Source organism: Salmo trutta, unplaced genomic scaffold (genome assembly GCF_901001165.1).
Source record: "Salmo trutta unplaced genomic scaffold, fSalTru1.1, whole genome shotgun sequence".
NCBI lineage: Eukaryota > Metazoa > Chordata > Actinopteri > Salmoniformes > Salmonidae > Salmo > Salmo trutta.
The window spans coordinates 708,714-723,083 of NW_021823412.1; the positions used below are offsets into that span (position 1 = coordinate 708,714).

A 14,370-nucleotide genomic window follows, 5' to 3' on the forward strand; every position below is an offset into this window, starting at 1 on the left:
TGCCTATAATTCACCCTGCCTATAATACCTATAATTCACCCTGCCTATAATTCACCCTGCCTATAATTCACCCTGCCTATAATTCACCCTACCTATAATTCACCCTGCCTATAATTCACCCTACCTATAATTCACCCTGCCTATAATTCACCCTGCCTATAATTCACCCTGCCTATAATTCACCCTGCCTAGAATTCACCCTACCTATAATTCACCCTACCTATAATTCACCCTGCCTATAATTCACCCTGCCTATAATTCACCCTGCCTATAATTCACCCTGCCTAGAATTCACCCTACCTAGAATTCACCCTACCTATAATTCACCCTACCTATAATTCACCCTGCCTATAATTCACCCTACCTATAATACCTATAATTCACCCTGCCTATAATTCACCCTACCTATAATACCTATAATTCACCCTACCTATAATACCTATAATTCACCCTACCTATAATTCACCCTACCTATAATTCACCCTACCTATAATTCACCCTGCCTATAATTCACCCTATCTAGAATTCACCCTACCTATAATTCACCCTACCTATAATACCTATAATTCACCCTGCCTATAATTCACCCTGCCTATAATTCACCCTGCCTATAATTCACCCTACCTATAATTCACCCTACCTATAATACCTATAATTCACCCTGCCTATAATTCACCCTGCCTATAATTCACCCTACCTATAATTCACCCTGCCTATAATTCACCCTGCCTATAATTCACCCTACCTATAATTCACCCTGCCTATAATTCACCCTGCCTATAATTCACCCTGCCTATAATTCACCCTGCCTATAATTCACCCTGCCTATAATTCACCCTGCCTATAATTCACCCTACCTATAATTCACCCTGCCTATAATTCACCCTACCTATAATACCTATAATTCACCCTGCCTATAATTCACCCTGCCTATAATTCACCCTACCTATAATTCACCCTACCTATAATACCTATAATTCACCCTACCTATAATTCACCCTACCTATAATACCTATAATTCACCCTACCTATAATTCACCCTGCCTATAATTCACCCTACCTATAATACCTATAATTCACCCTACCTATAATTCACCCTACCTATAATTCACCCTACCTATAATACCTATAATTCACCCTACCTAGAATTCACCCTACCTAGAATTCACCCTACCTAGAATTCACACTACCTATAATATATACAAACATATTTACATATGTTTTCACATGGTGATGTTTCTGTTAGTTTAAAAAAAACACAAAAACAGTTTGTTCTTAACATTTGAAAAAAGGTTTTCTTAAATTGACTGTGTGATTTGAATGCCCTGCTTTCTATAAGTAAATGATTACAGTCAGTTGGGCCTTTGTATGTGAAAGATCTGACTCTAACCTCATGATGTGCCCTTGGGATGTGTCATTACTGTTGTTTTCGAAATGACTAGTGAGTCTTGTAACGTTAGGTGTTCCTTCATATATAAAGACACATTTAAAGTTACATTTTAAAATATATATATTGATACCAGTGCAGTTGTGTTGTGTTTGGAAGGGACAGCCAATTCAGTGATTCATTGTGGGCAGGTGGTTTAGTGGTTAGAGCGTTGGGCTCGGTTGTCAACACCTTGCTGACTAGGTGAACATCTGTCGTTCTGCCCCTGGACAAGGCAGTTAACCCACTGATCCTAGGCCGTCATAAGAATGAGTTATTAACTGACTTGCCTAGTTAAATGAAAGGTCACTGTTTTTTTTAAATCCTACATTTGGGCAATGATCCAATCATAAATCTTCGAAGATTGTTACAAATGACATCTAATCCGCTCGTATTAAACCGCAGAAAAACGGATACGCGCGGTGGATGTTGTACAGCTAAAACCTTTACTAAAGAGCCACAGGTGTTCGCGTTATATAACTGTATATCCTCCAACCAAACCCGCAGAAAAAGTGCCCAGGTAAAATACTGGACCATTTCCTTAGAATTCCGACGACGGGAATCCATTCTCAGAACCCTCAACCGACTTCCAAAATCTACACGACTTTCTAACGACGTGTCAATCAATCACCAAGAGCGACATAGCGGACATTATGTCAAAAGGCTGGCGGGTACTCGAGTCCAGCCAAGCTGTCACGCAACTATTGACATTGACACAATGTAGTTAAAGCTAGCCGAGCAGCGCATCTTCAACTATGTAGCGATCTACTTTCGAAATGGTTACAATTTCCTGGAAAACTGGAACATCACATAGATAGTCGGGCCGCAGGAGATAGCGATGACAAAAACATTTCGCAGCAGACCCGCACACACATAAGCACACATTCACACGCTCGCCCACTCACACAGCTCTCTCCGTCTCTCTCTCTCTCTCTCTGCTGAATGTGGGTCAGTGGGCCTTGTCGTGTCCCGAGCGTGCGGAAACGGTTCCAAAGCCCCATCTGCAGTCCTCGGTTCGCTTCCGTGGGCTAAAAATACATTTGTACACCTCTCCGCTGAGCGACTTCACCGTATAATAAGATATGTAACGTTATATAAATATATGTTTTAACATCTTACCTGCCCCAATTTGAGATTGAATGGCTCCGCGTTTTTGTTTTTCAGAGGTTGATTCGGGGGGGTTGGACTCTAGCTCGGAGAAAAACAGGCTCCTACTTCATATTCCGCCACACGGTCATGCGCAATAGACAATACAGGGAGCACTTTTTGGCAAGTACAGTAAGAGGTGCTGCAAAAGCAGAGCAAGGCAGCAAGTCAACAGCGACAAAACAGTATATTATATGTGCTTCGGGGCTATTTTCTGAATACGTCAGTTTGAACAATAGTTCGTTTTTTTTGCTTTATAAATGACCTTGTAAGACTGGTTGTGAAACAAGTGTGAGATATGATAATGCAACGGGGAACTGATAGGCCTATGATTCGCAGCCTACTGTATTTGTATGATAGGCTATTTAAAACAAAACAATCACAGCAAGAATTTCATCGATTCTTTCTTTCCGTTTCTCAACCCCTCCGTGCCTTTGTGACGGTCACGTTTCGTGTTGATTCACTGCATGGAAATAGACTATAGTTAAATAAAGATTCAATTAAAAAAAATAGTTTCATTTTCCCACTTCACAGAATCCCAGATCCACCGTTGCAAAATCCCTGTGATTTATCCTTGGCTAATCTAAAGATAAGATAGGGTTCCCATAGCCTACATACGACAGTGATATTCCCAGAGTAAACATGGTGTAACAACAGGTTTCTGTCGCTGCCATCGAGGAACTGTTCAGGAATGGGGTTTCCCTCTATCGTCCAATCACAGGCTCTGAATGTCGGTGACGCAATAACTCCGACTATGTAGCGAGGTCCCCCTGTCGTATACGTTTAATACTGTATTCATGGGGAGTGTACAAAATAGCTTCAATTCGTCTGGGCATGGACTCTACAAGGTGTCGAAAGAAACTCCACGGGAATGCTGGCCCATGTTGACTCCAATGCAAGAGAAAAATAATATAATAAAGCATTGCATGCATATAATCGCAACTGCGTAGGGGAATAGAGCAGCAGAGTAGAGGCATTTACAGAAGTTGCACACATGGGGAAATATTTTAGTAGCCTAAGGTCCGGGACATTTTTTGGGGGCTTATATAAACGCATTTCATGCAATTGTACCTCATTTTACATGACTGGAGACTTTGGCAGAATCTTTGTTAATACCATTACATATTATCGAAATGACAGGGTACTTTGACACTGACAAACTGACCATCTGAGATAAATGAAAACGACCTTGTCATGAATCCATCAATAGCCCAGGTCTAGGTGTGTGGAGACATATTGTAGGCTACAATATGAGGAGGTCATTATCGTCATTAAAATTCTTTCCGGTTTCACTGACTCACCCAATGACGCACAGGTCACTGGTGGTGGCCGATGAGCTGGTGCCAAAAGTCTGTCTCTCTCTTGTTTTACTTTGTAAAACAATATTTGGGAAGTTGATCAAATATTTTGCCAGCCTAGATCAGACAGATTACAATATTCTCTTTTCAGCAGGAAGCCATTTGCTTTACAACCTGTGTTTTCCCGCGATTGTATTTGAAATCATGTGAAAGGCCTGTTTTGTCTGCATGCCTTGTGATTGGACAATACATACTCCACAGCTAGGCTATTATAAAACAATGCATTGTGATTGGGTAACACATACTCCACAGCTAGGCTATTATAAAACAATGCATTGTGATTGGGCAACACATACTCCACAGCTAGGCTATTATAAAACAATGCATTGTGATTGGGTAACACATACTCCACAGCTAGGCTATTATAAAACAATGCATTGTGATTGGGTAACACATACTCCACAGCTAGGCTATTATAAAACAATGCATTGTGATTGGGTAACACATACTCCACAGCTAGGCTATTATAAAACAATGCATTGTGATTGGGCAACACATACTCCACAGCTAGGCTATTATAAAACAATGCATTGTGATTGGGCAACACATACTCCACAGCTAGGCTATTATAAAACAATGCATTGTGATTGGGTAACACATACTCCACAGCTAGGCTATTATAAACAATGCATTGTGATTGGGTAACACATACTCCACAGCTAGGCTATTATAAAACAATGCATTGTGATTGGGTAACACATACTCCACAGCTAGGCTATTATAAAACAATGCATTGTGATTGGGCAACACATACTCCACAGCTAGGCTATTATAAAACAATGCATTGTGATTGGGTAACACATACTCCACAGCTAGGCTATTATAAAACAATGCATTGTGATTGGGTAACACATACTCCACAGCTAGGCTATTATAAAACAATGCATTGTGATTGGGTAACACATACTCCACAGCTAGGCTATTATAAAACAATGCATTGTGATTGGGCAACACATACTCCACAGCTAGGCTATTATAAAACAATGCATTGTGATTGGGCAACACATACTCCACAGCTAGGCTATTATAAAACAATGCATTGTGATTGGGTAACACATACTCCACAGCTAGGCTATTATAAAACAATGCATTGTGATTGGGTAACACATACTCCACAGCTAGGCTATTATAAAACAATGCATTGTGATTGGGCTAGCATGGTGGTAGCACAGACAAAATCGTAGAGCAAAACCTGGTTCAGTCTGCAATCCAACAGACACTGGGAGACAAATTCACCTTTCAGCAGGACAATAACCTAGAACACAAGGCCAAATCTACACTGGAGTTTCTTACCAAGAAGATATTGAATGTTCCTGAGTCGCTAAGTAACAGTTTTGACTTAAATCTGCTCAGGGGTGTATTGACTCAGGGGTGTAAATATCTTTGTAAATGAGATATTTGCAGTGCCTTCGGAAAGTATTCAGCCGTATTCTAAAATGGATTCAATAAAACCCATTTTCAATAAAAAAACAGAAATACCTTATTTACATAAGTATTCAGACCCTTTGCTGTGAGATTCGAAATTGAGCTCAGGTGCATCCTGTTTCCATTGATCATCCTTGATGTTTCTACAACTTGATTGGAGTCCACCTGTGATACATTCAATTGATTGGACATTATTTGGAAAAGCACACACCTGTCTATAGAAGGTCCCACAGTTGACAGTGCATGTCAGAGCAAAAACCAAGCCATGAGGTCGAAGGAATTGTCCGTAGAGCTCCGAGACAGGAATGTGTCGAGGCACCAATCTGGGGAAAGGTACCAAAAAATGTCTACAGCATTGAAGGTCCCCAAGAACACAGTGGCCTCCATCATTCTTAAATGTAAGACGTTTGGAACCACCAAGACTCTTCCTAGAGCTGGCCGCCCGGCCAAACTGAGCAATCGGGGGAGAAGGGCCTTGGTCAGGGAGGTGACCAAGAACCTGATGGTCACTCTGACAGAGCTCCAGAGTTCCTGTGTGGAGATGGTTGTCCTTCTGAAAGGTTCTCCCATCTCTGCAGCACTCCACCAACCAGGCCTTTATGGTAGAGTGGCCAGACGGAAGCCACTCCTCAGTAAAAGGCACATGACAGCCTGCTTGGAGTTTGCCAAAAGGCACCTAAAGGACTCTCAGACCATGAAAAACAAGATTCTCTGGTCTGATGAAACCAAGATTTAACTCTTTGGCCTGAAGGTCAAGCGTCACGTCTGGAGGAAACCTGGCACCATCCCTACGGTGAAGCAGACTGACATAGAATCTATCCTATGATGTTGAACTGCAGCAGACTGACATAGAATCTATCCTATTATGTTGAACTGCAGCAGACTGACATAGAATCTATCCTATGATGTTGAACTGCAGCAGACTGACATATAATCTATCTTATGATGTTGAACTGCAGCAGACTGACATAGAATCTATCCTATGATGTTGAACTGCAGCAGACTGACATAGAATCTATCCTATGATGTTGAACTGCAGCAGACTGACATAGAATCTATCTTACGATGTTGAACTGCAGCAGACTGACATAGAATCTATCCTATGATGTTGAACTGCAGCAGACTGACATAGAATCTATCCTATGATGTTGAACTGCAGCAGACTGACATAGAATCGATCCTATGATGTTGAACTGCAGCAGACTGACATAGAATCTATCCTATGATGTTGAACTGCAACAGACTGACATAGAATCTATCCTATGATGTTGAACTGCAGCAGACTGAAACATTGGAGACTCACACATGTTTATAAAATAAGATATAACATACTTTATTACAGCATATTATAAAATAATAAGTGAGCTCAATATGAGTAAGGAAAGGGAAAGGGGGGGATACCTAGTCAGTTGTCCAACTGAATGTATTCAACTGAAACGTGTCTTCTTCATTTAACCCAACACCTGTATTAAATCTGATCTGGATCACATCATGTAATGAGTCAACATGAGTAGCTACCTACACCTGTATTAAATCTGATCTGGATCACATCATGTAACGAGTCAACATGAGTAGCTACCTACACCTGTATTAAATCTGATCTGGATCACATCATGTAATGAGTCAATGTGAGTAGCTACCTACACCTGTATTAAATCTGATCTGGATCACATCATGTAACGAGTCAACATGAGTAGCTACCTACACCTGTATTAAATCTGATCTGGATCACATCATGTAATGAGTCAATGTGAGTAGCTACCTACACCTGTATTAAATCTGATCTGGATCACATCATGTAACGAGTCAACATGAGTAGCTTCCTACACCTGTATTAAATCTGATCTGGATCACATCATGTAATGAGTCAACAGTAGCCAACATTTATGAATGGGCTATTACATCAGAGTTTACACTGTTTCATGATGTCCTAGAGTTCACAGTTTACACTGCTGTCTCTTCGTTGTCATAGTGATCCCTGTAACCATGACTACACCTCGGTGCCTTGGTTGTCATAGTGATCAGACTGGTCATCGCTGTAGTCTTCCTGTTCCGAACGCGGCGTTGTGATGGGCGTGCCCTCCTGGTATAAGGCCTCGTAGCTGTCAATCACAAACGCTCCCGCCTGGGCCAGCATCCACTTCAGCTCTGCAGGGGGTCAGAGGTCAGAGAGAGAGAGAGAGAGAGAGAGAGAGAGAGAGAGAGAGAGAGAGAGAGAGAGAGAGAGATAGAGAGAGAGAGAGAGAGAGAGAGAGAAGGAGAGAGACACTGAATAATAACATCTGCATAGTAAACAGTAACTTACTTATTATTACTGTTATTGTTATTTCTATTATTATTGTTGTTTATCATTCCAAATAGTAGTGGTATGGGTGGTAATGGTAATGATAACAGTTTAGTGATGGTGGTAGTAGTAGTGGTGGTATGGGTAGTAATGGTAATGATAACAGTTTAGTGGTGGTAGTAGTGGTAGTGGTGGTATGGGTAGTAATGGTAATGATAACAGTTTAGTGATGGTGGTGGTGGTAGTAGTAGTGGTGGTATGGGTAGTAATGGTAATGATAACAGTTTAGTGATGGTGGTGGTAGTAGTAGGGGTATGGGTAGTAATGGTAACAGTTTAGTGGTGGTAGTGGTAGTAGTGGTATGGGTAGTAATGGTAATGATAGCAGTTTAGTGATGGTGGTGGTAATAGTAGTGGTATGGGTAGTAATGGTAATGATAGCAGTTTAGTGATGGTGGTGGTAATAGTAGTGGTATGGGTAGTAATGGTAATGATAACAGTTTAGTGATGGTGGTGGTAGTAGTAGTAGTGGTATGGGTAGTAATGGTAACAGTTTAGTGGTGGTGGTAGTAGTAGTGGTAATGATGATAGTAGTTGTAGTACTGATGTAATGGTGAAGATGACAGTTATTTAGTTATAAGTTAGTTATAGATTCATTTTCCATATTTATATTTTTATATTTTTTACATTCTACTATTTTACTGTCTGTCTGTCTGTGTGTGCATGTGTATTTGTGTGTGTGTGTATGCGGATGTGTATTTGTGTGTGTGTGTGTGTGTGTGTGTGTGCATGTGAATTTGTGTGTGTGTGTGTCTGTGTGTATGCGCATGTGTATTTGTGTGTGTGTGTGTGTGTATGTGCATGTGTATGTGTGTATGTGTGTATGTGTGTATGTGTGTGTATTTGTGTGTGTGTGTGTATGTGCATGTGTGTATGTGTGTATGTGTGTATGTGTGTGTATGTGTGTGTGTGTATGTCTGTATGTCTGTGTGTATGTCTGTGTGTATGTGTGTGTGTGTGTGTGTGTGTGTGTGTGTGTGTGTGTGTGTGTGTGTGTGTGTGTGTGTGGTGTGTGTGTGTGTGTGTGTCTGTATGTATGTGTGTATGTGTGTATGTGCATGTGTGTATGTGTGTATGTGTGTGTACGTGTATGTATGTGTGTATGTATGTGTGTGTGTGTGTCTGTATGTATGTGTGTGTGTATATGTGCATGTGTGTATGTGTGTATGTGTGTGTGTGTGTATGTGTGTATGTCTGTATGTGTGTGTGTGTGTGTGTGTGTGTGGTGTGTGTGTGTGTGTGTGTGTGTCTGTATGTATGTGTGTGTGTATGTGTGTGTATGTGTATGTATGTGTGTGTGTGTGTGTGTGGTGTGTGTGGTGTGTGTGTGTGTGTGTGTGTGTGTGTGTGTGTGTGTGTATGTGTGTGTATGTGTGTATATGTGTGTGTGTATGTGTATGTGTGTATGTGTGTCTGTGTGTATTCTCACCATCTTCCAATACGTTCCTCCCTCCACAGGCCTTCTCTCCTATCAGGGAGTTGAGGATACATCCTGAGTCGTAGATGAACAGGGTAGTTCGGGACACACTGCCCCGCCAGGATCAGCAGGAACTTACACTCAGGGAATTTAGTGGCCAAGTGACTGAAGTGGTGATTCAACAGGGAACACATAGGTACACTGCAGAGGGAGAGAGAGAGAGGGAGGGGGAGAGAGAAGGAGAGGGAGGGGGAGAGATGGAAACAGAGAGAGATGGGGAGAGAAAGAGAGAGAGAGAGAGAGAGAGAGAGAGGGGTGAGAGAATGAGAGAGAGAGAGAGAGAGGTGAGAGAGATGGAGAAAGAGAGAGAGAGAGAGAGAGAGGGGTGAGAGAGATGGAGAAAGAGAGAGAGAGAGAGAGAGAGAGGGGTGAGAGAGATGGAGAAAGAGAGAGAGAGAGAGAGAGAGGGTGAGAGAGAGAGATGGAGAGAGAGAGAGGTGAGAGAATGAGAGCGAGAGAGAGAGAGAGAGATGGAGAAAGAGAGAGAGAGAGAGAGAGAGAGAGAGCTTACTTTAGCATCAAACTGACTCTAAAGACATTTAAGATAGCGGTATGAGCTGAAGCTTTAATAGTTATCTACGACGGTATACATGACTAGCATTGTATAAACTGATCCTAGGCCAGTTCTGTCAGTTGAATCATAATAGATGTCTATGTCTCTCCTTATACAGTAAGTGACTCCAGACCAGCTCAGGTCCAAACTAACTATCTCACCTAGGGTGATAGAGGTGGAGGACCACTCTATCTCCTTCAGGGGCGCAGGTAACCTCCCTGACATACTGGTCTCCTAGGATCTCTCTGAGCTGACCGTACTTCTCCTCTCCTGTCTGTCTCACTCTCAGCCCCTTCACACTCAGTTTCAGGCCCTGATGATGGACACACCTGGGATATGTGTTGGCTGTCTCCTTCTCCTCTTCTTCTGCTTCTGCTTCTTCTTCCTCTACCTCCTCTACCTTCTCTTCTTCTTCTTCCTCCTCTACCTCCTCTACCTCCTCTACCTCCTCTCCCTTCTCTTCTTCTTCTTCTTCTTCCTCCTCTTCCTCCTCTACCTCCTCTACCTCCTCTCCCTTCTCTTCTTCTTCTTCTTCTTCCTCCTCTACCTCCTCTACCTCCTCTACCTACTCTCCCTTCTCTTCTTCTTCTTCCTCCTCTACCCTCTCTCCCTTCTCTTCTGCTTCTGCTTCTTCCTCCTCTACCTCCTCTACCTTCTCTCCCTTCTCTTCTGCTTCTGCTTCTTCCTCCTCTACCTCCTCTACCTTCTCTTCTTCTTCTTCCTCCTCTACCTTCTCTTCTTCTTCTGCTTCTTCCTCCTCCTCTTTATTCTCTCCCTTCTCTTCTTCCTCCTCCTCATACCTCTCCACTATTTCTTCTTTTTCATCCTCCTCTACTTCCTCCTCTTTCACCACAACTTCTAACAAACCCTCCTCTTCCTCCTCCTCTTCCTCCTCCTCTTCCTCCACATACTCCCCTACACATGTAACCTCGTATTCCTCCTCCTCTTCCTCCTCCTCCTCCTCATCTTCCTCATCATCTTCCTCCACCTCTGACCCTTCTATTATCACACATACATACTCTTCCTCCTCATCACTTTCGCTTTTCTCCTGGTATTCTACGTCTTCTTCTCTGTCTTTAACTGCCCACAGAGTAGGATCTAAGAGGGGGTAAGGTCTCGGGTGAGAACATGAACCCAACTCTATGTGGTTTATTTCCACAGGTCCCAGATCTGTTGTGCTCTACTACAGTACACCAGGTATAGCTGGTCCCAGATCTGTTGTGCTCTACTACAGTACACCAGGTATAGCTGGTCCCAGATCTGTTGTGGTCTACTACAGTACACCAGGTATAGCTGGTCCCAGATCTGTTGTGCTCTACTACAGTACACCAGGTATAGCTGGTCCCGATCTGTTGGCTCTACTACAGTACCCAGTATAGCTGTCCCAGATCTGTTGTGCTCTACTACAGTACACCAGGTATAGCTGGTCCCAGATCTGTTGTGCTCTACTACAGTACACCAGGTATAGCTGGTCCCAGATCTGTGGTGCTCTACTACAGTACACCATGTATAGCTGGTCCCAGATCTGTTGTGCTCTACTACAGTACACCAGGTATAACTGGTCCCAGATCTGTTGTGCTCTACTACAGTACACCAGGTATAGCTGGTCCCAGATCTGTTGTGGTCTACTACAGTACACCAGGTATAGCTGGTCCCAGATCTGTTGTGCTCTACTACAGTACACCAGGTATAGTTGGTCCCAGATTTGTTGTGCTCTACTACAGTACACCAGGTATAGCTGGTCCCAGATCTGTTGTGCTCTACTACAGTACACCAGGTATAGCTGGTCCCAGATCTGTTGTGCTCTACTACAGTACACCAGGTATAGCTGGTCCCAGATCTGTTGTGCTCTACTACAGTACACCAGGTATAGCTGGTCCCAGATCTGTTGTGCTCTACTACAGTACACCAGGTATAGCTGGTCCCAGATCTGTTGTGGTCTACTACAGTACACCAGGTATAGCTGGTCCCAGATCTGTTGTGCTCTACTACAGTACACCAGGTATAGCAGGTCCCAGATCTGTTGTGGTCTACTACAGTACACCAGGTATAGCTGGTCCCAGATCTGTTGTGCTCTACTACAGTACACCAGGTATAGCTGGTCCCAGATCTGTTGTGCTCTACTACAGTACACCAGGTATAGCTGGTCCCAGATCTGTTGTGCTCTACTACAGTACACCAGGTATAGCTGGTCCCAGATCTGTTGTGCTCTACTACAGTACACCAGGTATAGCTGGTCGCAGATCTGTTGTGCTCTACTACAGTACACCAGGTATAGCAGGTCCCAGATCTGTTGTGGTCTACTACAGTACACCAGGTATAGCTGGTCCCAGATCTGTTGTGCTCTACTACAGTACACCAGGTATAGCTGGTCCCAGATCTGTTGTGCTCTTGCCAACTCTACTGGCATGACAATGAGAGACAAGGGAGTTGGCATGATAGCACAAACAGACATGGTGTCTGTCTGTCTGTCTGTCTGTCTGTCTGTCTGTCTGTCTGTCTGTCTGTCTGTCTGTCTGTCTGTCTGTCTGTCTGTCTGTCTGTCTGTCTGTGTGTGTGTGTGTGTTGTGTGTTTCAGCCTACTGTGGTTGTGGTTCTTCAGGTCCCATAAGGTCAGGCTCTCAAAGCAGCTCCTATCTCTCCTGGCTTGGTTTTCATTGGCTTGCTGGGAGGTAAACAGAAACGTTTACAGATAAACAAACACAGTAAACAAAACAAGGAGAGTAAACAAACAAGCTGCCAATACGTCTTTCTTCCAAGTTGTAGGAGGCTGATCAGGCTGGTCCTTAAGAGACGTACCCGTGTGTCAATCTAATTAACATCCTTTTAAAAGGTCCCTGTCAAAATCTTCTGTTTAATCTACAGATATATTTTTGAATGGGCTGCGTCTCAATCCACCACATCCGCTGATGTCTCTCTTCCACGTCTGTGGTTGAAAGTGGCAGAGCTACAACGCTGTTTGTCAGCCCAGGAGACATCCCGAAAATCGTCTGTAGCGTCCGAATCGTTTGTGACCCCACTATAGAAAGGGGAGATTCTCACGAACAAGATGGTGTTCTTCGTTTGTCTCTACGACCCACACAAATGTCACGGGACTCATCTGAAGGTCACCCGGTACCAGTTTTGAAAAAGATTATGGATTTATGGAAGTAGTTTTGTGCCAACAAAATAAAGGGTTAAATATGTATTTCTTTCTGAGCTTTCTTATATCTCTTATATAAAGGACAGACACTTCAAAACCTTATTTCTTATGATACATTTTTTTTGACTCTGCCATTTATTTGTTGTGTTCCTCTCAATGCATTCCCCTCTATGGACTATAGCGAAGGCCCCAAAAAATAAATATATATATATTGTTTTTTGATACCTACAGGGGTCCTAAAATTCTCAATCAAGTAGCTAAATGATCCATGTTAGTTTAGACGTTTAGGAGCTAGTCGTATCACAGCTAAATGTACTTAGTACCATTTAACTATACATCTGAAAACTTTAGGCAGCAGCCTCTACAAATAATGTTTTTAAACTGTCAGAATACAGCTATTGAGCTTTTAATGGTGTGGGGTTTAGATCATAATTTAGCCTACTCAGTACTCACCTGCATTGTTCCTCAAAGATGCTCAGATCAATATGCATGGGAATATGAATATTCTGTCACATAGCAGCACAGAAACAAGTTTAAATTCAAATCAAAACACAAAGAGCGTGATGTCATGATGGAACTGGAACCTTTTATACAACTCATTCTAATAGGTCGTCATCAATAAAACGTCACAATACGGCGGAAAGAAAACGTTCCGTTCGCCTGCTGGGATGGCAAGGAGACCCGCAGCTCCGCTAAAACCACTGACAACGGAGTGCCGTCTTCAAGGGATTGATCAATAAATGTTGACTATTTAGTTGGAATATCATCGCCTCTATGGGTTTAGCGTCAAAGTGAAGCACTTCGGTTGTCCTCAGTTGACCTGAACTACCACAAAGCTGAACTACCACAAAGCTGAACTACCACAAAGCTGAACTACCACAAAGCTGAACTACCACAAAGCTGAACTACCACAAAGCTGAACTACCACAAAGCTGAAATACCACAAAGCTGAAATACCACAAAGCTGAACTACCACAAAGCTGAACTACCACAAAGCTGAAATACCACAAAGCTGAACTACCACAAGCTGAACTACCACAAAGCTGAACTAACCACAAAGCTGAACTACCACAAGCTGAACTACCACAAAGCTGAAATACCACAAAACTGAAATACCACAAAGCTGAACTACCACAAAGCTGAACTACCACAAAGCTGAAATACCACAAAGCTGAACTACCACAAAGCTGAACTACCACAAAGCTGAAATACCACAAAGCTGAAATACCACAAAGCTGAACTACCACAAAGCTGAAATACCACAAAGCTGAACTACCACAAAGCTGAAATACCACAAAGCTGAACTACCACAAAGCTGAACTACCACAAAGCTGAAATACCACAAAGCTGAACTACCACAAAGCTGAAATACCACAAAGCTGAACTACCACAAAGCTGAACTACCACAAAGCTGAACTACCACAAAGCTGAACTACCACAAAGCTGAACTACCACAAAGCTGAACTACCACAAAGCTGAACTACCACAAAGCTGAACTAC

The 14,370-nt window shown here is 42.7% G+C and overlaps 2 protein-coding genes across 5 annotated transcripts in view; both read right to left on the reverse strand.

The window, feature by feature from the left end:
- LOC115190786 (circadian locomoter output cycles protein kaput-like) overlaps nucleotides 1-2,684 on the reverse strand; it is a 35,428-nt gene extending 32,744 nt beyond the window's left edge. For 3 of the 4 annotated variants that reach the window (XM_029748860.1, XM_029748857.1, XM_029748859.1), the window contains exon 1: nucleotides 2,546-2,684. The gene's annotated coding sequence lies outside the window, so the exon portion shown is untranslated. The remainder of the gene's footprint in view (nucleotides 1-2,545) is intronic. The other variant, XM_029748856.1, reaches the window with a different exon arrangement.
- A 7,350-nt stretch (nucleotides 2,685-10,034) lies between these two features.
- Nucleotides 10,035-13,335, reverse strand: LOC115190838 (glutamic acid-rich protein-like). The gene is made up of 4 exons (XM_029748897.1): nucleotides 13,324-13,335; nucleotides 12,312-12,393; nucleotides 10,529-10,826; nucleotides 10,035-10,041 (listed from the first exon to the last, which is right to left on the reverse strand). Exons 1-4 carry the CDS (start codon nucleotides 13,327-13,329, stop codon nucleotides 10,035-10,037), a joined length of 393 nt encoding a protein of 130 aa, XP_029604757.1. The 5' UTR covers nucleotides 13,330-13,335.
- Between the last annotated feature and the right edge of the window lie 1,035 nt (nucleotides 13,336-14,370).